This window comes from Miniopterus natalensis, chromosome 12 (assembly GCF_054644295.1).
Source record: "Miniopterus natalensis isolate mMinNat1 chromosome 12, mMinNat1.hap1, whole genome shotgun sequence".
In the NCBI taxonomy this organism is placed as follows: Eukaryota; Metazoa; Chordata; class Mammalia; order Chiroptera; family Miniopteridae; genus Miniopterus; species Miniopterus natalensis.
This window is the reverse complement of record NC_142092.1, coordinates 46024252-46050219: the sequence shown is the minus strand read 5'-3', so window position 1 is coordinate 46050219 and position 25968 is coordinate 46024252. Positions and strand designations below refer to the sequence as shown.

General features: G+C 48.0%; 1 protein-coding gene across 2 annotated transcripts in view; it reads right to left on the bottom strand.

Annotated features, from left to right (window-relative positions):
- Window positions 1-1130: 1130 nt before the first annotated feature.
- DAPK1 (death associated protein kinase 1) overlaps window positions 1131-25968 on the bottom strand; it is a 152272-nt gene continuing 127434 nt past the window's right edge. For both annotated transcript variants that reach the window (XM_087822739.1, XM_016222869.2), the window contains 7 exons: window positions 15864-16086; window positions 11915-12103; window positions 10092-10289; window positions 8900-9038; window positions 7405-7525; window positions 5662-5850; window positions 1131-2776 (listed from right to left, as the gene is read on the bottom strand). In XM_087822739.1, the coding sequence (XP_087678865.1) occupies window positions 1544-2776; window positions 5662-5850; window positions 7405-7525; window positions 8900-9038; window positions 10092-10289; window positions 11915-12103; window positions 15864-16086 (2292 nt within the window). In that variant the 3' untranslated portion in view covers window positions 1131-1543. The remainder of the gene's footprint in view (window positions 2777-5661; window positions 5851-7404; window positions 7526-8899; window positions 9039-10091; window positions 10290-11914; window positions 12104-15863; window positions 16087-25968) is intronic.

Here is a 25968-nt window from a genome sequence, read left to right as displayed (position 1 = left end):
TTTCTATAGAAATAGTTTCCTGTTTCCCTTGCTGAGGCTAAATGATTCCACTTGTGAAAATCATCTGGCCTCTTTTTCTTCCCCAAACCATACCCAATTTTAGTCATAATTAAGCACCTAAACACACTGGGTTGTTTTCCATACCTGGGAGTTTAGGTTTAATGATTTTCTGGATTTCAGATTGGTCTGTCCCACCATGTGTGGCATTGGTGAGCAAAAACAAAGCAAAGAAAAAGAATTCCTTTTGAATTAAAGACCAACAAACTAATGCAACAAGCAATAGTTTATTATTTTTTTTTAAAAAAGGAAAAAACCAAAAAAACAAATGACTTTTTTTTACTATATCTTATAGATTAAGTAAAAATACTTGTATTAATATATATGTATATACATACTGCATATATATATATATATACACATATGATATAATATTAAAATTACATGCTTGTCAGGACAGAAGAATTAGAACATGTTCCCTCATATGAATTTAAAACTCTATCACAATTTAAAATCATTGCAAGAACACTTGCTTCCTTTATTTTCTTTTTTAGACTTCAAGTACAGGAAGTTATCAAACCAGGATCTCAATGTGGAAAACCATCTGCTATGCACAAATGACAACGGACTGCCACAAACCGTGAGCCAGGGGTTTTGAATTCTCACACACATCTTCATAGCCCTACAACTGCGTCAATCTTCTACCTGAGATGGGAGGGACTGATAAAGCGCGACAGTCTGTCGATTCCAGGTGGACGTTCACATCGACGTTTAAACAAAAGCTAACAAATACATGTCTTAGTGTAGCAACAACACTGGCCGTGAAATCACTCTAGAGGAGGATTCCTTTCTCCCCTTTCCTTGCCAAATAAAACGCAAACATTGCCGGGGAAAAAACAAACAAAATTGAGGGTGAAGCACCTCTGGCGATGATCAGCATACAGCAAGGAGCAGAGAGGGAGCGTTTCCTTCGTGACAGCTCCTGGCTGACTTGATGATTTCAAACACACCCTCGTCTGCAAAAGGCACTCACATATTGTCTATTTATAAATCATACAGTGGGAGTCCATACATGAGGGGTTTTCCTATAAATATAAAAAAGATAAGCTGAGGATATGATATATAACAAAGAAAAGAGTATGAAATGCACATTTTTGATAAATGTGCGCTTTTTATTTAAAGGACAATCAATATAATAGTTAAAAAATTTTCATTGAAAAGTCAGGAATTCCAATAAAATTATCAGTAAGAAGCAAGGGACTAGAGGCTGAGAGACGGAGTCCAGAACACAGAGAGGAGGGACACTAGCTTTTCAAACGGCCAAAGGAAAGGATATGATCAGTTAAAACTAGAAAAGAGCATTCACTCACAATGGAATGTGTGAGGGGGGGGAGAGTAGCAGAGAAATAGGGGAAGCGGGAGGGAGGGTGGTGCCCTTCAGTAGGTGGGCGGAGGAAGGGATGCCCCTGGAATCTGATGGGAAAGATGGACTGCATCCCCCTTGCTCTTGCAGTTTGAAGACACCCTGCCCAAGCCAAAGCTGCCCTCACCTGGACACGACCGAGCTAATGGAATTATAAGATGTGCCGCTGTTGCAGCTTGAGGCGTAGGCCTCCTGGCCATTGCCATCGAGGTTGATTTTGAACACAGAGGATGCCTTCAGTAGAAAGTCTGCTGCGTCTCGGCGCCCCAGCTCCCGAAGTTTGGACATGAGGATGCCGACTGTGCTCTCGGGGTAGGAGGTCCATTCCCGGAGCAGGGCATGGACCGGGCTCGGGAGGAACTCTTTGGGAGCCCCGTTATTGGTGTTGTACTTTGCCACAAGATCAGGGAGGCCCAAGTTCATGGCGAGAAGGCACCAGTCCTTCCCCATAGGATCGGGGGGGTCCAGCAGGCGACTAAGCTTCCTCCGGGTCAGGAGGTTCAGATCTGACGCATGGATGTCCATCCCGAGGCTGGCCTGCGAGTAGATGTCATGACACCCGAAGCACATGATGCTGCTGAAGCTCTCCTTGTACCCGCCCATGGTGTTAGTCAGCGAGGTCTCCTTAAGGGTCTGCGCCCGGAAGAAGTCCCGCGGCTGGTAGATCATGACGGGCTCGTGGTGCTCCCTCAGCTGCTGGGGGCTCAGGTAATGCTTCACGGTCAGCAGCCCCGGCAGCGTGGTGGCCATGACGTTCTCGATGGTGCTGCACACCGAGTCCAGCAGGAGGCAGCACTTGACCTTTTCCGTCTCCAGCCCGCGCACCTGGACCTCGATGCCCTGGCCGTGGTTGACCAGGAGCACCAGCAGCTCGGACCCACGGTTGGCTACCTTGCAGCCGCTCACCCACAGGCGGATGTCCGCGTCTCCCTCGGCGCTCTGTTGGTGGATCCACCGGCACAGGTTCACCTGGACCTTGTGGAAGATGCCGCACGGGAAGGGGGTGAGGTGCTCCACGGGGACGATGCGGACCCCGCCGTAGACCATCACCTCGTCCTCCTCGTCTGTCCAGGAGCGGTGCAGATTGTCTGTCTTGATGAGGGCGGGGATGTCCACCATGGTCCCACTGCTCAGGTCCCGGGCGCAGATGTCCATGGCATCGAGGATCTGCAGCAGCTCCTCCACGTCGCTGTCCGGCACCAGGCGCTGGATGTCCTCCATGGTGTAGCGGCCTCGGTAATGGTGCAGGGCCCGGGGGGTCTCCACGGACAGCAGCTTCCCCAGGACATTGGTGCAGAGCCAGCGGGGGTCCAGGAGCAGCACGTCCTGGACGGTTTCACTCTGCATGATGTTGATCTGCCAGAGGGAACAATGAGCGGTCACACATAGGAGCCTAGACGAGGAGAGCTACCAGCTGCTCGGAGAACAAAAGGGCCCGAGCAGTGACAAAATCTGAGCAGATGTTGCAAGGAATGACTCGGATCATTCGTATGGCTGGATCTCAAAAATCAATTATTAAGCCAAAAAACCAACTTGAGAAGGTCATAAGAGAAATTTTGAAAAGACTCTTAAAAATGGTCAGTGTAACAAAAGACCAAAAAACCCCAAAAACCAAAAGTGAGAGATGGCAGCTATGGAATGATTTTTGATTATGGAGTGAATTTTTTTTTTTTTAAACATGTCTTTATTGATTTCAGAGAGAGGGAGGGAGAGAGAGAAACCTCAATGACGAGAGAGAGTTACTGATCAGCTGCCTCCTGCATGCCCCCTACTGGGGATGGAGCCCACAACCTGGGCATGTGCCCTGACTGGGAATCGAACCATGACCTCCCAGTTCATAGTCAACGCTCAACCACTAACCACGCCAGCTGGGCTGCTGTATTATGCTTGCAACTTCTCTAAAGGCTTGCATTGCAATTTTTCAAAGGAAGATTTAGAATGTTATGTTATCCTGTAACTTTTTAACACACATACATTAAAAAGTTCTGCATAGACATGCCTCCATGACAGTGATTAGCCCTGGAGACGGGGAGAGAGGAATGAGACTGGAGGTGATGGTCAGAGATGACTTTAGCTTTACCACATTTATTTCTTTAATAAGCAAAAGTCAGGGGGAAAAATGTGACAAAAAATAGAAGCAACTTTTTCCCCTTTGTGCAACATCTACCCCTTCTCTTTTCCCTCCGTGTTCTGGGCTAGTTCTACAAATAATAGTGATTCAAGGTAGACTCTGTTCTCACATGGAGACTGAGAGCCTGGACCTGTTTGCACCAGGAGTACTTTTCTGCCCGTAGTCTGGTTTAATCTTTGAAATGCCTTCTGTATATAATTCTGTTTAAAATGGGCCTTAGATTGAAAATTCCTGGAGGGTAGAAACTTTCAATCCAAGATGGTGATATAGGAAGACTCTGAACTCACCCCCTCTCAAGAACACATGAAATTTACACCTACAGAGCGACTGCCCCTTAAGAACTGAGGGCTGACTGAATAGCTCCTGTACAACAAATGCAAGAGGAACCACGGAGTAACAGGTAGGAGACAGAGGTATGGTACTGTGGGAAACCCAAACCCCAAAGCACTGGCCTGCAGTAGGGAGGGATCGCTGAAGGGCCTGTGCACAGAACCTGGGGCACAGCGAAAACGCAGTGGTTTAAAGGGCACTTAGGCTGTATGGGAAGAGCATTCATTTACTGACCCACAGTTCCCCTCCAGTCTGGCAAATGCTCTAGGGTTAGTACAACTCTTGGACCCAGTGTGGACTAAATGTTCTAATCAAAAGACAGAGGGTGGCTGAATAGATAAAAAACACGATTCATGCTATTCTGCCTAAAAGAGACTCACTCAGATCAAAAGACACACATGGACTGAAAATTAAGGAATGGAAAGAGATATTTCATACAAATGGAATGAAAAAAAAAAAAAGAAGAAGCTGGGGTAGCAATACTTATATCAGATAATAGACTTTAAAGCAAAGACTGCAACAAGAGACAAAGATGGGCATTACATAGTAATAAAGGGATCAATCCAACAAGAGGATCTAACACTTGTAAACATCTATGCACCAAACATAGGAGCAGCTAACTACATAAAACAAATATTAACAGACATAAAGAGAGAGATCAATAGTATTACAATAATAGTAGGGGGACTGTAACAGCCCACTTATATCAATGGGTAGATCACACAGAGAGAAAATCAACAAGAAAAAGTGGCTTTAAAAGACACATTAGATCACATGGATTAGCAGATATTTACAGAACATTACACTCCAAATCAGCAGAATACACATTCTTTTCAAGTGCACACAGAACATTTTCCAGGGCAGACCACATGTTGGGCCACAAAACAAGACCTGGTAAATTTAAGAAGACTGAAATCACATCAAGCATATTCTCCAATCACAATAGTATAAAACTAGAAATCAATTATAGGAATAAAACTAGGAAAAAAACCCCAAAGCAAGTGGAGGCTAAACAACATGCTACTATACAATCAATGGGTTAATAAAGAAACCAAGGAGGAAATAAAAAATACATTGAAACAATGAAAATGGAATCAGTCATCTAAAATCTGGGCAAAAGCAGTTCTAAGAGGGAAATTCATGGTGACTGATATAAGCCTACCTCAAGAAACAAGAAACATCTCAAACAATCTAAACTTACAACTAAAGGAACTAGAAACAGACAAACAAAGCCAAAAACAAGTAGAAGGAAGGAAATAATAAAGATCAGAGCAGAAATAAATGAAGTAGAGACTAAAAAAAATAATAGAAAAGATCATCGAGACTGAGCTAATTCTTTGAACAGATAAAGAAAATAGATAAACCTTTAACCAGATTCATCAAGAAAAACAAAAGAAAGGGCCCAAATAAATAAAATCAGAAAGGAAAAAGAGACAACTCATACCACGGAAATACAAAGGATTGTAGGAGACAGTAAAAGCAATGATACACCAACAAATTTGACAACCTAGAAGAAATGGATAAATTCCTAGAAACGTACTCTTCCAAGACTGAATTTTGTTTCTAGTAATCAGTCTGTTCAGATTTTCTGTTTCTTCCTGATTCGATCAGTAATCAAATAACTACCAACAAAATTCTAAGAGTAGAAGGGCTTCACAGGTGAATTCTAAGCATTCAAAGAAGAATTAATACTTCCCCTTCAAACTTAAAGAGGGAAAGCTCCCAAACTCAATTACCCTGATACCTCCTGGAGCCCTGCCTGGACTCGCAGGGCCCTTACCTCGCCGGCGCTGTGGAGCTGCTGGGCTATGCACCTGAGGTCCTCCTCGCTGGCCAGGGGGTTCAGCTGGTCCTGCACGTCATATACAAACTGCTGCAGCGACATCAGCTGGTTGGGTCCATTGAGCTTCCTCCAGGAAGGCAGCGTGGAGATGATTTTCTCACACAGGTGAGTCATCGGAGGGCAGACCTGGAACATGAAGGACGGGACAGGGCAATTTACAGTGATCAGGACTCTGGAGGAAGACTGGATATTCATTGAGACTGTTGTTGAAATATTATTTCAATTTAGACTATTTCTTGGTAACTGGCTTAAAATGGGTTAATTTTTTAACTTTGTTAAGTAAATCAGTCTGTTACAGACTCATCTACCCCACCACACCTTCAAAATTAAAGGCCACAGTAGCCATACACTGCACCGCATCATTCATGAGGCAGTCCCCTCAAGGATCATAGCTTCTAGGTCAGCTAAATTCCATTCCCTGTTAAAAAAACCCCCAAATTCCCAGGGATAAAGGCAAGTTCCAACTGCCTGACCTCAGGAGCTGAGGGGGTGTGTGTGTGAAGCAGACAGCATGCCACACCCAGCTCAGGGACTCCATGCAGCCTGGGGAGCACAGGCCCTAACCCCGCCTGCGGGGAGGCGCTGGAAACCCTTCACGGACCACTGTTCCCGATCGCTGCCCAATGTTTCTGTTACCAGGTCCCTCCGAGGTCCGGACAGACTACTCCCCGCCCGCTGACTGTTCATGGTGGGGCTACGTGGAACTGTGTAAGTTTATATAACTTGGGAAAGTGAAACAATTTTTTTAATTTTAATTTTTTTTAATCCTCACCTGAGGATATTTTGGGGGAAAGAGAAACATTTATTAAGATCTTGCTATCCAAGAACACAGTCTCATTCCATTTGTTCATCTATTATTTTATGCCCTTCAATAAATGTTGTTGGTGGCTTTTTTCTACTTTTCTGCATTTAAAAAATATTCCACAAATCACTTTTTTGATATCATTATATTTTTAAAAAATTTATTAAGTTTATTGGGGTGACATTGGTTAATAACATTATATGTTTCAAGTGTACAATTCTATAATATATTCTATAATACATCATCTGCATTCTGCATTGTGTTCACCACCCAAAGTCTCCCCCCACCCCCGTTACCATAAGTCTGACCTTTCCCCTCTTCATCTTCCTCCAACCTCTCTCCCTCTGGTAACCATCCTTCTGCTGTGTCTATGAGTCTTTTTTTTTAAATATTTTTATTGATTTCAGGGAGAGGAAGGGAGAGGAAGAGAGAGATAGAAACATCAGTGATGAGAGAGTCATTGATCGGCTGCCTCCTGCACGCCCCCGACTGGGGATGGAGCCCGCAACCCAGGCATGTGCCCTGACTGGGAATCGAACCCCGATCGCCTGGATCCGAGGTCGATGCTCAACCCTGAGCCACGCCCGGCCGGGCAGCAATTTTACTTTTAAACAAACCACTAAAACTTCAGGATTTCCTGCACTCCAAGGTGGCCCGCTTTGTGCATAACAACCCCTTCCCCTCGCGGCCATCTCTCTCTCTCTGCTCTTTCTTCCTCATCTCAGAGCAATAAGATAAAAACACGTCCATGCAGCCACCTCCCACTGGGTCCCCCGAAAACTGAGCCAAACCAAGAGGGCAGCACAAAGACGCCCGACCCGGGGTCACAGGATGGGCTGGGCAAAGGTAGGGGTCCTGCCCCGCCCGGGTACACTCACCGAAACAATCTGGCTCCGTATTTCTTGCAAGTGATTTCGAAGGACCTTCATGTCCTTGGACCCAGAAGCCCCAGCATCCAGCACAAACAGCTTATTTGAGATGTGAAGATCATTCCCAAACCTGAGGGAAGAGCGGCAGCCTCATCAGAGCGATGCGGTCTCACCGGGTGTTCCCACGGCAGGGCCCCAAAGGCTGGTCGCAGGCCAGGACATCTGGTGACCTTGCAGAGGCCCCTCCCTGCTGTCTGCTGGGCTCTGTAAGGCCACACTGGAGCGGAGGCCTAGAGACACCCAGGTGCTTCCAGTCACGTAGGCAGGCACCTCGGGCCCCACAGAACGGCAAGAACATGGTGCAGAGAGATATCAGCGGCCCTGATGCAGGAAAGGTGAGATCTAATGTGCTCACCTTACAAGTTAAGAGACGCTGATGCAGTTGACAGAGTAAGAATAGAGGGATGAGTGTGAAAGTTACAACTTAGATTTAAAAATGTTAGCAGAAGCCCTATTTTCACATCAGGAAGGTGACAGGTAGGTGTCTTCAGTCGAGGGAATTTGAGTTACTAGGGCATTGTACAGAGCTGCAGGTTCAGGTTCTCAATTGACAGATACTAAGTAGAAAAAAAGTAGGTTTACAGTTGTGAGTACTCGAAACAGAGTTTATTCTTGTATTATTATTTATTTATTATTGTATTATTTTCCATACGAACAACTGTAAACCGACTTTTGCCCTACCCTGGATGTTTTTTTTATGGGGGACCCTGTGCGCGTCCATATTTATAAATGAAGCACAAGTTCTGCAAAACCCCTTGACGTGAAGTGCCCTCTGATATTCTCCACTGACTCCACTCCACCCGCTCCGGAGAGCTGTCAGGGCCCCTGAGCGAATTTCATGACCCGATATTTTGAGAAATAATGATCAGTGGTATCATTAGAAAATCATCAAAAAGCCTGAAAGCTAAAACAACTAAAAGAACTAAGGATCTAATGTCTAACACGGCGACCATAGCTGGTAGCACTGTGTTTTACAGTTAGAATTTGCCAAGAGAGTAGAAGTTAAGTGTCCTCATAAAAAAAAAAGAGAGAGAGATAAATATGTGAATGATGGATGTTTTAATTAACTAGGTGGTGGGAATGCTTTCACAACGTAAATACATATCAAATCGCCACAATGTATACTTTAAATATTTTACAACTGTATCTGCCAGTGATACCTCAATAAACTGAAAAACAAACAAGAGCATAAAACAACGGAAGGAAGTTCTCTCCAGGCAGCGGTACCAGGAGGTGATGAAAGAAGCTGGAAGACGGGTGTTTCTTATCCTGTGCTACTTACTTCTGTTGGACTTCTTATTATGTGTATTCACTGCTTTGATAAAAATGAAAAATACAACAAAAAGGCCACCAAAGAAAAGAGGCCTTTGCGCCTCTAAATCCTTTCTCTAGTCCACAGGACTTCTGCTGGACTACCCCTGAAGGCCCAGGGGCTGCCCCTTACCTGTTCCTGATCTCTTTCAACAATGCCGTGTCTTTGTCATATCCAAACTCGCCCCCAGCTGGACGAGGGACGTTCATGATGTCGGCATGGGTGGCCACCAGGACAACGCGGAGTGGGTTCTTCAGCTTGCCGCCGAAGGCTGGGGACAGAGTGAGAACTGGTTCGGAGAGGGGTCCTCCTTCCGGCTGCCTTTCCCCCCGGTGAGGTGGGGTGAGCTGGCGCAGGCCCCGGCTCTGTCCCTCAGGATGGACATCCTGCCTGAAGACTTGGGGCCCTCTGCCTGCTGTGCACTGTAACCTCTGGGCCTGGGCCAGCCAACAACACAATGAGCCTATTTTCTGGGCCTCGAGGAAAGCTGTTCAGAAATGGGCCAGAACCAATCACAGAACACAGGCAGCTTCTCAATCTATCTCCAAATGGTGGGTGAAGGGAGATCTAACTTCTGACCAGGGGGTTGCCCTTTACAAGACCAAAGAATGCCTTCTGAAGGCAGTGACACCACAGACATGACTCAGAAGGGAAACTACAGTTCACACAGACAGCCTCTCACTTACTTCTGGGAGTGTTTAAGAGAAAGCATGGGGAAAAAAAAAAGAGAGATAGGGAAACAAAGAGATAAAGTGATGGTACCTGTGGGGGATTAAGCTCAGTTTATTTGATTGTGTATATACTTTTCAAAGAAAAAAATGACTGCTGTTTTGTATTTCACCAGAGAAGGCTGCTGCTTTTGTTATAGGAAAAGAACAATGTTACCGTCCCCTCTAGGATAAAGTCAAGATAATGCATTCAGTCAATATGGTCCTTTCTCTTGCATTTTGATGGTGCTACAGAATGCAGGAGCGCTCATTCTGCTTGTGAATTATGTGCCCAGGAGGTAAAGGTGCAGTAGCTATCAAAGGAGGTATTCCACTTTGCACCCAAAAGTGACCACTGCTCCAAAATATAGAAAGAAAGTGAAAAATCAAGGAGTAAGAGCTCAGAAGCAGGTTTTTGTGGCAGAAATATGTGACCATGAAACAACTCCCTGCAGAACAAAATGAACAGCTGACTCTCAGGGAACCTCCAGAGTGGAAATCGCCCAGTAGGAAGGAGGAGCACAGGGAGCCACAGCTGTTAGCCACAAGCTATAGGAGCCGGGCCTGGCCGGGGCTGCAAGGCCAGCGGGTGTCTCAGCCCAGGAGTCTCAGCTTACCTATGGGTTCTTCAACTGGCACAAGAGACTTCAGGAAATTGAGCCAGAAAACCACTTGATTCAGCTGGATCTCATAGGGTTCTTCTAGACTGAAAACGATGACATGGATTGATGTGGGGTCATTTGCAGCAAAATAGTCGTAAGAACAGAAGTACACAGGATTTCCAGAGAATTCCCACACGCTGAAGTCGCCAACCCCTACAGAGAAAAACGAAGATGACTATCATGAAACGCCACCACCAAATTTCAATCGCAGCTTTTCTTAGCACTTTAGGGTTACCAGCAGGGATAGTGTCATCCATAGCATTTATCTATTCATCTATATGTATCTACTTAAGTATAGATCCGTATACGTAATACTAACATAGCTTTATGATGTATGCCTATGTCATTCTGGAAGATCCCAGGGCTTTTCCAGAGCCTCCTCCTGGAGCACAGGCACTGCTGAGGACATGACCCTCAAAGTCTGGCAGCTAAGGCCTTAGTGTGAAAGCTTCTGGAACACAGAAAGAGGCCCTTTGAGCACTGGGAGCCAGACTTGGGATGGGGAGGTGGCCTGTGCAAGAGCAGGGGATGAGGGAAGGGATGCTGAGTGCTGAGGACACCCTTTTCCTTTCTCTTCGCTGTAGGACCAGCTTTGCTAGAACATTAACTTTTAAGAGAGCAAAATGTGCATGGACTTTCATTCTAATCCATTAGGGCCAGTGGTTCTCAAAGTGGGGTTCCTGGACCAGTAGCAGCAGCATCACCTGGGAACCCTCAGATCTTCGAAATCAGGAGCTCCGGGGGAGGGGCTGGCAGTCTATTTTCACCAGCCCTCCAGGGGATTCTCTGGCAAGGTGGGGCTTAAGAACCACTGCTTTCGGCCACACACACAGAGCACTCCATTTCTCACTGGGTTCAGGAAAATAAAAGGGCCTTCAAGAATTGCCATTTTCTGAGCACCGCCCTGCACCACACGCTGTACCAGGCCTTTTAACAAACATCAGCTCATAAAATCTTCATGAATGAACTGAATCTCAGAGGAATTGCTATATCCTTGTTCTAAACTGGGTCTCAGCAAGGCAGGGGCTCGTGTTCAAGTGGCTGGGGGCCCTGGAGCCCCGGGTGCTGCGGGAAACAGGCAGTAGGGGCTGGAAGTAAACCATCCCTGGTAACATTTATAGCTTCACCCCCATGGACATGTCTGAGAGCGAAGAACACACCTAAAATGTTGCTTATGAAAGAAAACTGCCGGTGTTTATATCCGAGCTCTAGCCATGAGTGTAGGTGTGTTTAAAAAGAATTCTTCTTTTATACTGGGTATCAAACTGCTAGAGGGATTGTATCGTATGACATTTCCTATCCAAGTGGGTGTTTAGCTCTACTTTAAAAAAATGTATCAGCCCTGCCCGAGTAGTTCAGAGCATCATCCCGATGCGCCAAGGCTGTGGGTTCAATCCCCAGTTGGCGCACATACAAGAATCAACCAATGACTTCAGAAACAAGTGGAACAACAAATTGATATTTCTCTTTCTCTCTCTCTAAAATCAATCAATAAATTTAAAAAAATGTATTAATTTACTCAACAGTCATTTATTAAGCACCTACTGTGTGCCTGGTGCTGTTAGGAGCAGAGGACACCACGGTGTTTAGCTTTACTTTTTGGGGGTATTAATCAGCCCCGCGTCACTTCCAACATCACTGTGCTGGCTCCTCCTCTGTCCCTTATGGGGCTGTGGTGGATGCCCCCCGGGCCCGGGCCCCCGACTCTAGGGAAATCACGTAAAGCCCTGGCGAAGGGACACTTGAGGTCCTTCCCCTTTGTGGGGGGCGGGACGTACCGTTCAAATAGGCGTTCTGGATGTCAATGGCCTTCGTGGACTGGTCATCGGTGGAGCAGTGTGGGTGGTGGGACGGGGCCACGAACACCTCCAGCATCCCCTTGGTGAGGCCTGGCTCGAACATCATGCTGCGGCTCCGCACACTCACGTTCTCGCAGCCGGGGTACAGGTTGTTGATGCTCACGGACACTGCAGGCAGAGGGACAGCGGTGAGGCCCGCCCAGGGCAGCCTGCATGCCTGCTCTCCCCGGCCTGGCACCTGCTGTCCCCACCCCACTCCTGCCTCGGGCGGGCTTGTGCCCCTCAGGTGTGCTGTGCAGCAACACTTCTCAGAGATGTTGGGCTGTATCTTTCTGTTTCCGCCCCTCCCGTGTCCCTGTCCCCGGGGACCGCATCTCCCAGGCTTGCTTGCCATTTGCTGCTGGTTCGGGTCAACTATGGGAGACACTGGAGAGGCTGGGCGGAGGGAAAGGCTGTTTCCTGGTCCTGTCTCAGCCTTTAGCCTCCAGTGTTTTCAGGAGATGGTAACACAAAGGGTCAACTTTTTTAAGGCAAACAAGCTTCCTGCTATCTGCGTGATATAAATGGGCCTATGCGGGCATCTCATGGGTGCCCAGAGTGCTGGTTTAGGAGAGAGCAGAGCATGGCCCCCAGGTGCTAACTAGCAGTGCCACTCAGAAGTGACAATGTTGCTGTTTCTGGAAACAGACCTTCCTTGGAGGCGAGAGCCACCCAGTACAGCCTGCCGCCTTCCCCAACTCCGTCTCCTCCAGGTGGCCCTCATGTCACCTCATATTTGTGCCATGCTCCGCTTTCCCACGGACACCGTGGATGATGTTTTGTGAGGGCCAGGATGTGACTGGTGAGCTGCCTGGACTAGGGCTGGTGGGGTCCGGGCCCTGCATGCTGCCTCCTGCTGGCGGCTCCCTCAGCCCAGGGTGTGCTTGCCCCTGCACTGGGCAGGAGGAGGGGCTGCTACGGAGCCTGCAGCACAGCTCCTGGCTCTTTCCAGGCCTCAGGCACGTCTAGATTTAACTGAAGATGAGTCCTGTCTCTTCCAGAGACTGTTTGGATAGAAAGTTTACCCACTCCTTGGAGCGGACCAACCACATGGGCATCAAGCAACACAGGCCTCTATGGGTTACCCATCTCTCCTATACTTGCCTAGGCCCTCCAGGAGCCTACCTGGCTTTGGCCAGGCAGATCTGGGACGGAATTACACCTCTGACATTGACTAGGGGTCACCGTGGGTCAGGGGTCATGTGATTAGGGGTCATTTCTATCACAGGCAAAATTTCATGCATGGGGTAGGGAGTCTGCTTCTGAGCTCTCTCCTGGTCTTTGGGACTCTTGGAGTTAGGGGGCTGGGTGGAGATGGGGCGAAATGAAGAGCTTGTGCCCCTCTATGTGGGGCAGCCGCCCTCCTCCCCACTAACTGGCACCAGGTGGGAATGTGAATCCAGGTGGCCAAAGCTTCCACTTATCCACAAGAAGCAAAGTTCTAGCTTTTTAAGTGAAATCTCTTGATTTTTCTTTTTGTAAATTTGTCCTTATTTTTATTGAATTTATTGGGGTGACATTGGTTAATAAAATTATGTAGGTTTCAGATGTACAGTTCTACAGTACATCATTTATATACTGTATTGTGCGTTCACCACCTGAAGTCCAGTCTCCTTCTATCACCATTTATCCCTCCTTTACCGTCTTCTAACTCCCCCCTCCCCCTTCCCTCTGATAATCACCAGACTGTTGTCTGGCCTATTATTATTTTTCTTTTCCCTAATCCCTTCACCTTTTTCGATGTTGGCAGCTAATTCTATTTCCTCTTTCCCCTCCCCCTACTACAAAGCTGCAGCTGGCGAGGCTGCTGGGTTTCAGCGCCTGCCTTAGGCAGAGACATCTCATGTCTGTGAGCCTTGAGCTACCTTTCTCTGAAATGGGTTTGTGACACAACCATACAAAGTTCAGAGACCCAGTGAGATGATGTGTGCAGCACCTGGTTGCAGGTCAGCGCAAACTCTGCTCACCGTACATGTGCCTTTCCACCCTGAGTTGAATTTTATCAACAATCTATTTCCAGATTCTTCCAGATGTGGAAAATTAATCAGAAGGAAGATGAGTGGAGATATTACTTCTGAGTGGCAGAGCTGAGCAGCAGAAAAAAATCTCTTTCTTGACATTCTGGGCGTGAATCCACCAATAACTGTGTCTGAGGAGGGTGGGGGAAGACAGCAAAGCCTGCTTCCCTATGAGGGTCCACGTGAGTGGAGGGACCAACCATGAAAACCATTAAGGAGCCTTTCAAACCACTGACCAACTCCAAAATCTCAGCCACTTGATGTGTGGCTGGGCAGTTTAGTTCATGGGATCTGGGCTATAACCTTCATATCCAATGACGACTTATAAAAATTCCAGATCACAGATCCAAATAGGTTTCTTTGTTTTTGGTCTCTGTCTTACACACACACACACACACACACACACACACACACACGGTCTCCACCCTCCCTGCCCCCAACAGTGGTTCAGACTGGAGTGACCTTAACCCACAGCAGGAGAGAGCTGGCCCGGTTCCCTCTAAGGTGACACCGTAACTGCCAGAAAAGCTGACCTTGGACTAGGAACACTGGCAAAATTACAGTGGCAAATGGAAAATGTGTGCACACAAAAGACCTCACTCAGAAGCTGTGTCATTAATAAGCTCTGGCTCAGGAGCCAGACACTTCGTGAGCTGCCCGCTGTGTGACTCCTGACAGCCTACTCGACCCTGCAAGACTTCTGTAAAACGGTGGTAAGGATACCCCATAATCCTGTGTCACGGATGACATGGGGCTTCACGTGTTCACATTTTGCCCAGTTCCTGACATACAGTTTGTGCTCGTATTAGCAATATGAGTTAGCAACTTTATAATCATTCTAATTAAAAATCCACTTTGGTTATTTTTTCTCCAGGTTCCTGCTGTGTTCAGAGACAGCAAGGTTCCTGCTGTGTTCAGAGACAGCAAGTCAAAAGGGGCATGTAAGTCTCAGCAACTGCCCCCTACTAACGCTCCACAGACCTCTCTCCTTGTGGAGAGAATTATACAGAAACCCAAACTACGAAACATTTGTTTTCAACCCAGGGAACAGATATGATACCTTTGTGATATGACGTGCAGAAAATGAGTCTGAGGCGCAAGCTTCAAAATTGATGTTGTCCAGGAAAATCCTGGAAGGTCTCTACTCTTAAGTCCCTTCCTCTAAAGCAGGGTTCTGGAGAAATAACTAACACCCAGATTGTACTTTCCTTTTGCTCACTGTGGGTGTTTCTCCCTGGGGAAGGACAGGTGACCCTGTCGTTCTGGGTGTGAATCCACCAATAACTGTGTCTGAGGAGGGTGGGGGAAGGCAGCAAAGCCTGCTTCCCTAGGAGGGTCCACGTGAGCGGAGGGACCAACCATGAAAACCATTAAGGAGCCTTTCAAACCACCAGCCAATTCCGAATGCGCAGGCTGCTGATCCCACCCGAATCCGATTTTGTTGCTCGATGTCCTCACATTTCTAGATGCCCCAGCAGCTTTCCAAGAAGAAAGCATGGGGTGAGGACCCATCCAGGGGCCAATACTCAACCTCTGTGATCTGCAGCAGTGTTAGTCCAAGCTCCCTCTGTCTTCCTCGGTAGAACACGTGCAATTCTATTTGCACATTTGTAACTGTGAACTTCTGTGCATGACCTTGACTTCAGTGAGGCCCTTTCCTTGCTGCTCTGGGGACAGCCTGCAATTACTGGGCAATAGGAGGGTGGCTACCAGGCCCACAGCCAGGCTAGCCCACACCTGAAAGCCACCAAGGAATGGGGAACAGTCAGCCTGGGACCAAGCGACCATAAAGCCACCACTCATCCTAAACCCTGACCGAGAGGGCAAATGAAAGCACCCACTGAAGAGACTGGCGGGGGCGGAGGGCCTACCTGCGGACTTGGAAGCCAGTGGTGACGGCGGGAACCTGGTGGAGTTGGTGGAGGAGAGTCGGGGCCGGCGCCTTCGGAAGAAGCTCCTCAGCAGACCACACTTGAGGGACTCCACCAGGGTGGTTTTCCCAGACCCCGAGTGGCCGAACAGCTTCAGTTTGATTTTCGGCTGCAGGTTCTGCGTGGGTCGCAGTTGCTGGATGAAGAGTCCTCGGTGAGTGTCCTGAACACAGACGAAAGAGGGCCCGTTGGTCACAGGAGAGGAGAGGGCCCTGGGCTGCGCGGCGCTGAGGCCCCGGTTCCGAGCCCGGGGCTGGGTCCTCCTGGTCTGCGGCTTTTACCCACTTTGTTGTGTCTCATTCATGTAAAATGCACACAGAGAATTCACCACTCGAACCATTTTAAAGTGTACCATTCAGAGGCTTTTAGTACGTTTACAATGTCGTAGGAACACCACTGCTACCCAGTTCCAGAGCGTTTTCATGCCCCAGGGGCCTCTGCACCCCTTAACAGTCGCTTCCCACTCCCCTCCCTGCAGCCCCTGGCGACACCAATCTGCTCTCTCCACGGACCTGTCCACCTGCGTTTTGATGCATGAGTGGGTGGAGTGACTCCTGTGACACAGAGGCAGCCCCGTTAGAGGGGCCAGGGGCACCTGCTCCTCTCCGTGTGGAGGGGCCTGGTTCCTTTCGACACTGGGATGGTACCAGGTGGAGAGAAGGGCATCCCAGGGAGAAATCTAAATCACGGGGAGGGAGCTGGGAGACACAATAACCTTTCCACTTTCTTTTTTCTCAGTTCTACGGGGAGAGGCAGGAGTCTCACCATAATTCACATTTTCACTTCATTCATTCATTCATTCATTCATTCATTCATTCATTCATCCATAAACATCTGTGGAGGGCCTCCCGTGTGCTAAGTACAGAAGGGACTGTCGATACGTGTCCAAGAACCATGGTCTTGGGGAGATACAGACGTGTGAACACTCTGACATAAACTATAACATGAGTGCTTCTGGTGGGACGGTGTTGACAAGGTGCTCTGTGCACCCAGACAACGTACCTCAAGGTCCATAATGTGGGACATTGATCATGCCACCCTGCTCCATCCCGTCTCACATGCCACCTCATTTCCAGCCCTCCCAGCCTGGCTTCTGGCTCTGGGACAAGGGCCTGTTGGAGCTGTGACGTGCAGCCTGACGTGGGTTCCTTCTTTTCTACTGAGGATGATCCCCCTGCTCAAGCCTGTTATGTTCCATGCATCCAATGAGACCTATCTTGCTGTTATCTCTTCTAAAATTTTCCTCCCTGGTAGGTTCAGGCCCTTATGTGGTTCTCCATCAGGGCCCCACAAGTGCAGGGTAATTGTGTTACACTTTCTCCCTCTAGACTAGGAGCCAACTTGATAGGGGAGACGGTGGTAACCCAGCACCTGGCTCAGGTAGGACGCTCGATAAAGAGGTGTGGTATAAATGGCTTGACTCAGAGGTGACCCACACAAGAGCGTTTCAGAGGTAAGTGCCTTCCTTTCTGTCTCGGTGTGATCTCGGACCTGGCTGGACCACTGCTTCCAGTCCTAAATCCTGGGAGGTGCTGATTTACTGCTGACTCACTGTTAACTGTTCCCACTAATGACCAAGGAAGCTCGTATAACAAACTCACAGCTCTCCAGAAGACTCCGAAGTTCCTACCCCTATTTTCTATTGGTAAAGCGTGACCCCTCTTTCTCAACAGGGCGACATTGCCCTCTAGTGGGCACTTAAGACATCTGCAGTGACATTTTTAGTTCTTACTGCCGGTGGTGGGTTCAAGGTGCCCAATGTGTATACATTGTCCTGAGCGACTTCTGAGTGTCTGCTGAGCATTTACATAGGAAATAAACCTGGTTATACTACGAGCTTAGGACTTAACTGCATCATTTTACATATGACCTGGAAGGTTTTTTGTGTTTTTGGGGGGAGGGAGAGTGAGAGAACATGATTTCATACATACTGAGTTTTCCAAGAACGCAACTATTTTATAAATTGATGGAAAACATATACATAATTTTGATCTTTCATGAGCTCTGTCCTTGCATTTCTGAAAATCATGTCAGCAGTGGCTGCAGTGTTTGAGTTGCCATCCCAGCCCTCTGATGTCCACGGGAGCCTATAGGAATTGTGTTCAGTGATTCTGTGGATGGGTTCAAGTATTTGACAATTTCACTAATCCCCTTCATGCCCTGTGCCCCAGCATTTACATACTGAAACACTATAGTTTACTGTAAATATTTTTCTTCAATGTCTTTGTTATATTATAGTTAGGGGATTCTATTAAATCTTTTAAAATTACCTGAGTAGGTATGCTGTTATCTGTGAATTTCATTTCAGGAGGGTAAAGAAGGCATCACTAAATGTATGTTATACAGTGTTGGACTGGCCAAGGTAGGAAACCACGGCTTGGACAGTGATCTGGAGCACACGAGATAGTTCTTCCTCTGATTTCCTCCTCTAACCTCAAAGACAACGTGCCGCAGAATACAGAAAGGGCTGGGTATTTTGCCAGCAATTTCCCTGAATTATTACCGAAGTCAGCATAAAAGCTGAAAAGGTTCTATTCTGAGAAAGGAACTTATCAGAGTGGTGTCAACCAGGCTGGAAGAAATGGGGTGCTGGGCATCTCCTCGGTGCTTTCTACTGTTGCAGATAAGCCCAGGAGGCCCTGAAGCAAGCTTACCTTCCTTTATCCTAATTTAACCTTCAAAAGCAGCCCTTTTAGGTTCCCTTTCAATCAGCCCTCCCTGCTCACACCTTCACCATATGGCGAGCACCTAAACTGCAGTCACAGTGTCCCGTGAGCATCACCTCCATTCTGAGTATATGTTCTCCACCTATTTTGTGACACACAGCTTCCTATCACACACAGACCCTTTGTGTGAAGAAGTGTCTGCTACTCCTGAGACCGGGGAAGGCAGAAAATCTCCTCTGGTTTTAATCCAATCACTGGATCCCGGGGGCACTGTGCAACGAATGAACTTGGGGCTCTTTTTTGTCTGTGTCCTGCCCTGCTGATCTTGCCACTTGGGCCAACACGTCTGTCCTGTGGGAAGGAATGAGAGGATGTTCTCTTCTGCATGAGTTTCACAGGCCCCTCCACTGACGAGACTTGAACCATGGTACCCACTGGACAATGCTGCCCCGGCTGCTTCCAGAAGCCTCTCTGAACCAAGGCTGGCTTGCTCTGTGCAGCTGAGGGAAGTCCCGTCTGTGCCTTGCTCAGCACTGCCCATGACTCTGCTCTCACTCCTCTGAATTTCACGCAGGGTGGTGGTGGCCAGAAGTGGCTGGCGATCTGTTTGCCTGTTTTCTGGGCCAGCCGTAGACATGGAGGCAAGAGGGAAGAGGCAGCTGGTGACGAAGACGCTCTCTGCGTCCTAACCCTAGTAAGGCCCTCGGAGCCCTCAAGGTCTCGACCTTGGGCTGTGTCCTTGGCCTGGTTAGTCCAGTTTCAGCAAGAATCCCATTGGGAGTAATTTAGTGACAATCCTTTCTCCTCTGTTGATATCTGATCAGATCGCTCACCCCCGCCTTTCATATCTGATCACCCAGCCTGCCGTCAGCAAGAATCCTGCTGAATCTGGGTCCTGTAACCTTCAATCGACCTATTTCCTGCTGCCTCAACATCCCTGCACGGGCTACGAGCACCCGCCCAGGACCACCAGTGAGCTGAGGTGGTCCCCGCTACAAGTTCCTTTCCTACCCCCCTAACTGTGACCCGGTGACATTCAAACACACCAGTGACATCCCCGGTGCCTTTTTTGTGTACCCCTCCTTGACCCCCAATAAAGGTCCTTGCCACGGGTGCTCTCTGCTTCTCCCACTTGGAGCCTGTGCCCTGTGCCTCTCCTCTTGACCCATCTCTCTGGGACTAGTGAGTATAAGAAACTTCATTTTCTCCTGAGCCTCCCCTCTGCCTCCTTTAGTTGCTGCACCTGGCCGACCAGCTCAAAGACTCCAAAGCAGTCGGTCTAGCAAGAGCCCCCTAGTCTTGATGTTTTTCCTCTTAATAATTTTCTGTCCACAGACCCCGCCCTGCTCCTTGGCTGTAAATCTCTGCTTGTTCTTGCTGGACTCCGAGCTGAGCTGATCTCCCCCACCGCAGTGGCCCCTGAAGACAGTCTGCCTTACTGTCCTTAATAAGGATCATGAATGATTTTTTTTTTTTAGCACCTGGAGGAGTGGAGACCCATGAATTTCTGGTCTGGAGCAGCAGTGTCGACGTGGATAGTATCTTCCAGCTTACTTGTGCTGTCACTGACATTCCTTACTTAACCCTCAAATAAACCTTTGTGGTTACTGTGGCCATGCTCCCTTTCAGAGGAGGAAACCGAGGCTCAGAAAGGCCAGGGACCTTCCCCAAGGCAAAGACAACACTCACCACCAGGTTTTTCTACCACCGCTGCTGCTAGGGGAAGGGTGGGTTTCTCAGCAGTGGGAGAAGGAGATTCTGAGGGCGGAATCTCAGGGCGGGGTGTGCTGGAGTGAGTTACACGCACTGAAGAATATCCAAGGAGGGCCGATTCCAGTTCCTTCTACCTGGAGACACTGCCCCGTTAGTGCAAGTGCAAGGTCTCCGGGGCAATGCTGCCTTGGGGGCATTTCGATGTAAAGTAAGATCTACGAGTCGTCGCTACGAAAGGGCAAATAGAATGAGATCAGTCTTCCCGGCTCTGGATTTTTACAGACAAAGGGCACATCTCATTTCAGCTCCTCTTTTCCTAAGCAAATGACTTGGCTTGCTGGCCCGAGTTAACATCTCGTGTCCTCAGGGAGCTTCGGGAGGCAAGGGAGGCTTTCATTTTTATCGGAAACAGCGAGTCTCCATCAGAACCGGCTGTGCTCATCTCAACAAACTCACATGCTGTTTCGCAAGTAACAACTGTCCTCAAGAAATCTTCCCCCCAAGAAAATACTTCTTTGCTGGACTCACAGCTCAGCTCTATGATGTCTTGGATTCTAGATGATTGCGCAAACACACACACACACTGTCTCCATTTGAGTGGGGATGAGCGATGGTAGTAAGAAGGATTTTGAAGCCAAAAGGGGTAAAAGGACCACAGACTCCCCCCTCCCTCATGTCCTCTGCCCAGGGTCTTGGCACACATCCCTGGCCTCTCCCTTTCCCTTCCACTAGGAGCTAAAGGCCTCGGTGGGACTGACTCACACTCCACCTTATCTTTGGGAAGATAAATCAGGAACCTGCTCTCTATCAAGACTGACAGAATCTGCCACAATCTTGAAACGCCAGGAAAAACAAATAGGCTAGAGTCTTCTCCTTTTTAAGGAAATCTAACCTCACCCTGCAGGATAACCCTTTCTCTGCTCACTAAAAATATTGGAAAATCTGAATACAACCGAATTTGGTAAAGATGCACAAGACAGAAGTTTCTGAAATCTCTCCCCACGGGGTGGGGGTCCCATTATCACTTTTCGCCACTAGATGGTGCAGCAGGGGCAGGTGGCTGGTCCTGACCAGTCTCCCCAGGCAGCAGCCTCCATCAACCTAAGGGCGTGTGCTCTCCAGCGCAGGCTAAGGTTTTGATGCAGAGGCTCTGAAGACAATAGAACATCGATTTCTTTGGAACGGGGAGCACAAAATCCCATCCATGGTCTATATTTAACGTGAGCTGCAAAACCTCCCTGGTCAGGCCTTCCACTGCAGTAACATTGCCAAGGGAGTGGAGAGTTGGGACTATCGTAGTCCCTAAATTGTGGCTCATGACTTGAAATATTTTCCTGTTTGTATCTCCCACTGCACCTCCTGGGCCAGCGGGTGTGGCTGGAAGGCAGACAGGGGACCTGGGTGTCTGTGGGTGTGGCAGGGTTGGGAAGACTGGGGCAGGGGGCGGGGCGGGGGGGACAGGCGTCAAACAGCGAGGAATTGGGATCCTAAACCAGAACCAGCCTTCCAGGTGGTCATTAAGGTGTATTTCCTCTTTGTTAGCTTTAATCATATTCTGTAAATATTTACACAGGAATGTGAGCCTCCATTTGTATTCCTGCACAAACTAATTGAGCCTGGACAACCCCAGTTCAAGCACTTTCATATCTCACCTGGCCACTGGGATCACCTTCTATCTGGACCCTCTGAGCAGTGAGAGGTAAATTCTTAAAACTTAAGTCCAGTCCTGCTGCCACCTGAACCAAGCCCCAATCTCTTTACCAAGGTCTGTGAAGCCTGGCCTACCCTTCTGATCGGATGGTCTCGGGCATCGTTCTCTGCCCAGACCGCTATGCTCAAGCTCCCTAGCCAGCCCCATCAACCCTTCTCCTTGGTCTGTTTCCTGGGGCACATCCAACTCACTGCCCCACGCCCTTTGCACTTACTCCTTCTGCCTTCCACTAACCCTTCCTGGCTGCCTCCTCTTTCCTGTCCTTCAGGAACTGGTTTAAACGTCCCATCAGAGAGGCATTCCCTGGACAGTCAGTGGAAAGTAGCTGCCACCCCTACCGCCCACTTGCTCTCACTTCACCCTATTTGAATCTCCTGCACTTACACCAGGGGACAGCAAGCCTTTCCATAAAGGGCCTGGTGGTCTCTGTTGGGACTCCCACGCATCCAGAAACCATCCATAGACAGTAGTCAGTGAATAAGGATGGCTGTGTTTCAATAAAACTTTACTTACAAAAACAGGTGGTGGGTCAGCTTTGGATCATACGCCATCGCTTGCCACCCCTTAATCCATCCTATCTTGCATTCTTCTTATTTGTTTATTGGCTGAGTCTTGCCTCTTTTGCTCACTGTGATCTCTCTGGTGCCTAGAATGTTCTTGGCATATGAGACACTGTGAATATCATTTAAATGAGTATTATTTGGTAACCTCTTTGCTCTTTGAAGCCCTGGTGAATCTTGGTTTCCCGTTTCCTTTCTTCCATCAACTTTCCCCCCTGGAAATTTAACTTTCACTTTCTCATCAGAAAAGATGACTAAACATCCGCTGATTGACAGGGAAGAGCCTCCTGCAATCTGGGAAAGCCAGATAACAGCGCGGACAGGTGACGTGGCTTTCTGCTCCTGGCAGGATGCAATCAGACCCAGTGCTGATGGAGCAGCAACTCTTAATTATGCAAATGCAGCTTACTTGTGATTTTGAAATTCTAGGCAAATTCCCAACGTTGCCATCTTTTCCAAAATATTCCTGGGCACTTTTCTCATTGTGTAGTCTTGGGCTTAGGAAAAGCAACTACTTTTAATATCAGCTTATGGAAAATCTGATTAGAAGGACAAACAAACAAAATAAAAATAAGCCAACTCCCCAAACCTCCTGAAACCAGTCTTTTAAAATCAGGTAAGAATGGAACTTGCACCGATAGTAAAATGGATGCTGATGCAGCAAACTCTAAGGGCACCCCCACCCCTGTCATAAGCGCTCCTCCTCTAGGAGAACTGGTTTGGCTAAGGCACAGCAGTTAGGGGGCGGGCTAGGAGGCCTGAACTGGCCTTTGTTTAGTGGTGGGGGCGAGCACAGCGGACAGCAGAAGGGTTGGGCGGCTCTTTTTTGTAAAAAGGTTGTACCTAAGCCTGGCCGGCATGGCCTGGCGGTTGAGCATTGCCCTAGAATCCAGGAGATTGTGGTTCGATTCCCGGTCAGGGCACATGCCCAGGTTTCGGGCTCGATCCCTGTAGGGGGCGTGCAGGAGGCAGCCGATCAATGACTCTCTCATCACTGATGTTTCTCTCTTTCTCTTCCTCTTCTGAAATCAATAAAGAGGCCAACCAGCTTGCTGGGGGGAAACAGCCCTGATTTGTAACGTTTGCAATTCCTGTGGTGTGGACACTGCCACCACGGCTGATTTCAAGCCTCTAATGTGGCAGCACTGAACATGCAGTTGGGAAGAGATGTGGATGGTGGGTCTTCCCAGAGGCTCCAGTATCCACTGCCCACAAATCACTTAGTGTTGAACTGGGTCAGAGGGGCCCATACCCAGCTCGGGTCTGAGCTGTGTTCCTCCTTCTCCCATAAGACCTGGCTCGGCCACCCTCACCCCCACCCTGCCCAGATGCAATGGCTGAAGGTTTCATCTCCCCATGGGTCAGCCTCCTGCGCTGTCTAAACATGGAAATATCCTCTCTCCTGGCCTGTCCTCTGCCGCCCCACACTGGTCAACAAGATGACTTTGGTTCTACTTCAAAACAGAAAGCCCCAGGGCTTCCCTAGCAAACACTGTTCAAAAATACACTTCTAGGTGTGTCAGCTGATTAGAGGTGAAAACACAGAGAGCTTTTCTTTTGATAATTTGGCTGGAACCCAAATGGAATGGCATGGCCGTTTAAGGCCAACACCCTTGCAGTGCCAGATACAGATTTCTCCCCAACAATGAGTTTAGGATCAAGGAGTGAGTTTTCAGAGGGTGGCACCACCCAGGGTGTATCAGAAAATGCGTGGAGGCATTTTTGTGGTTTCCACAATGAGTGGAGCAGGGAAGTTGTCACACGAGATGCTGGGGGTCCACTGACCACACTAAAGTATGGTTAGAAACTGCTTGGCAGCCAGCTCTCCCTTTCTGGCTCCTCAGGAAGCTGAGGTCCAGAGCCCTTTGAGGGACTAAGGTAAACAAACACGTGGATCTCCCTGGGACAGTCTTCGAGGGGAATGGACCTGCGTTATCCCAAGTAAGGTGGTCCTTGCAGCCACAGAGCGGGCCAGCCCAGCTCGGAGAAGGCTCGCCCCCGACTGGGAGGAAACGCACTGAAGCAGGCTTGAGCCCTGAAGGAGCACCAAGCCCAGACATGTCTATGTCAGGTCTGAGGCTGGGCTCTGTACTCGGTAGCACGTTGCTTCGCCAGCTTGAGTCCAGTTTCCCGTAAGAACAAGTGAGTAAGGCGAGGAAAGTTTTTCCAGCTGGATCTCTTTCTGGAATTTCCAGAGCAAAGGACAGACATCCTGCAGCAGCCTGGGAGAGCTCAGTGTTCACTGGTCACCTGCCCAGGCTCTGTGGCCAGTTCACAGACTCCAAAGCACAGGGGTGTGAAAGTAAATTATTCTCTCCCCCAACCCCCAAGGTCAAATCCAAGCACTAGGAAAAAATATTCTCAACTATGTGTCCGCTTGCTCTCCCCACCCCCAACCAGGGACCATTATGAAAATGCAACTTTCAGTAGCTGAGAAAATTAAGATATTTTCATTCCTCCCTAAGGCACTTTTCAATTTATATGGCAGGACTCTATGAGATACCCAAGCTTATTTTGGGCAATACCTTTCCAATGAGCACTTAAATCAACTAAATTATTTTTTCCTTCCTATAAAGTTTGTTTTTTTCAAAAAAATTATTATAGGAGATTTGGAAAACCACAGTAATGTTTAAAAAAGAAAATGTTAATTATGTTAGCAAAATCCCCAAACACCACTGTTAACATTTTCTTTCCAGGCATTTTAGAAAAACATAGGTGGAACATGCACATAATTTATCTTCTGCTTTGAAGCCCAGGAACATCCTAAGCATTAAACTCCTGTTACTAAAAACCTCTTTTAAAATATTTTAATGGCCTAAAACCATTTTATTCTATAGCTATATGACAATTTGCTGGACATTACTGTTGGCCATCTGATGGTTCCAATTGTTACTATTCTATTAAAAATAACACTGCAATGAACTTTATGCATAAAACTTTTTTTCCTGTGTCCCTTTCATTTCCTTAGGACAGAGTCCCAGACATACAGTTTCTAGCTTAAAGGGTATGACTATTTTGAAATCTCTTAATACACATCACTATAATGTGGGCTAGGAAGTCACACCTGCATTTACTTATTTTGGTCATGTTCCCTTAAACCTCAGAGCAATGGTGTTAAATAAACCAGTACGTACATGGCGTCTTGAAGCTCAAAACATTAAGAGGGAAAGAAGAAGGGTCAGCTTCTCATTTCCCTCCACTTTATGGAGGGAGGAGGGCAGCTACTGCAGAGAGAGGGCAGGAGGGAAACCATGCACAGCAACTGTAAGAGGCTAAGTGGTCTCCAAGTCCAAATACAGAAAAAGAAACCAGACAGGTAGCTGATTATATATATACACACACACACACACACAAATTGATATGCAAAGCACAGGGCAGGGACGGCTGCCTCTTCA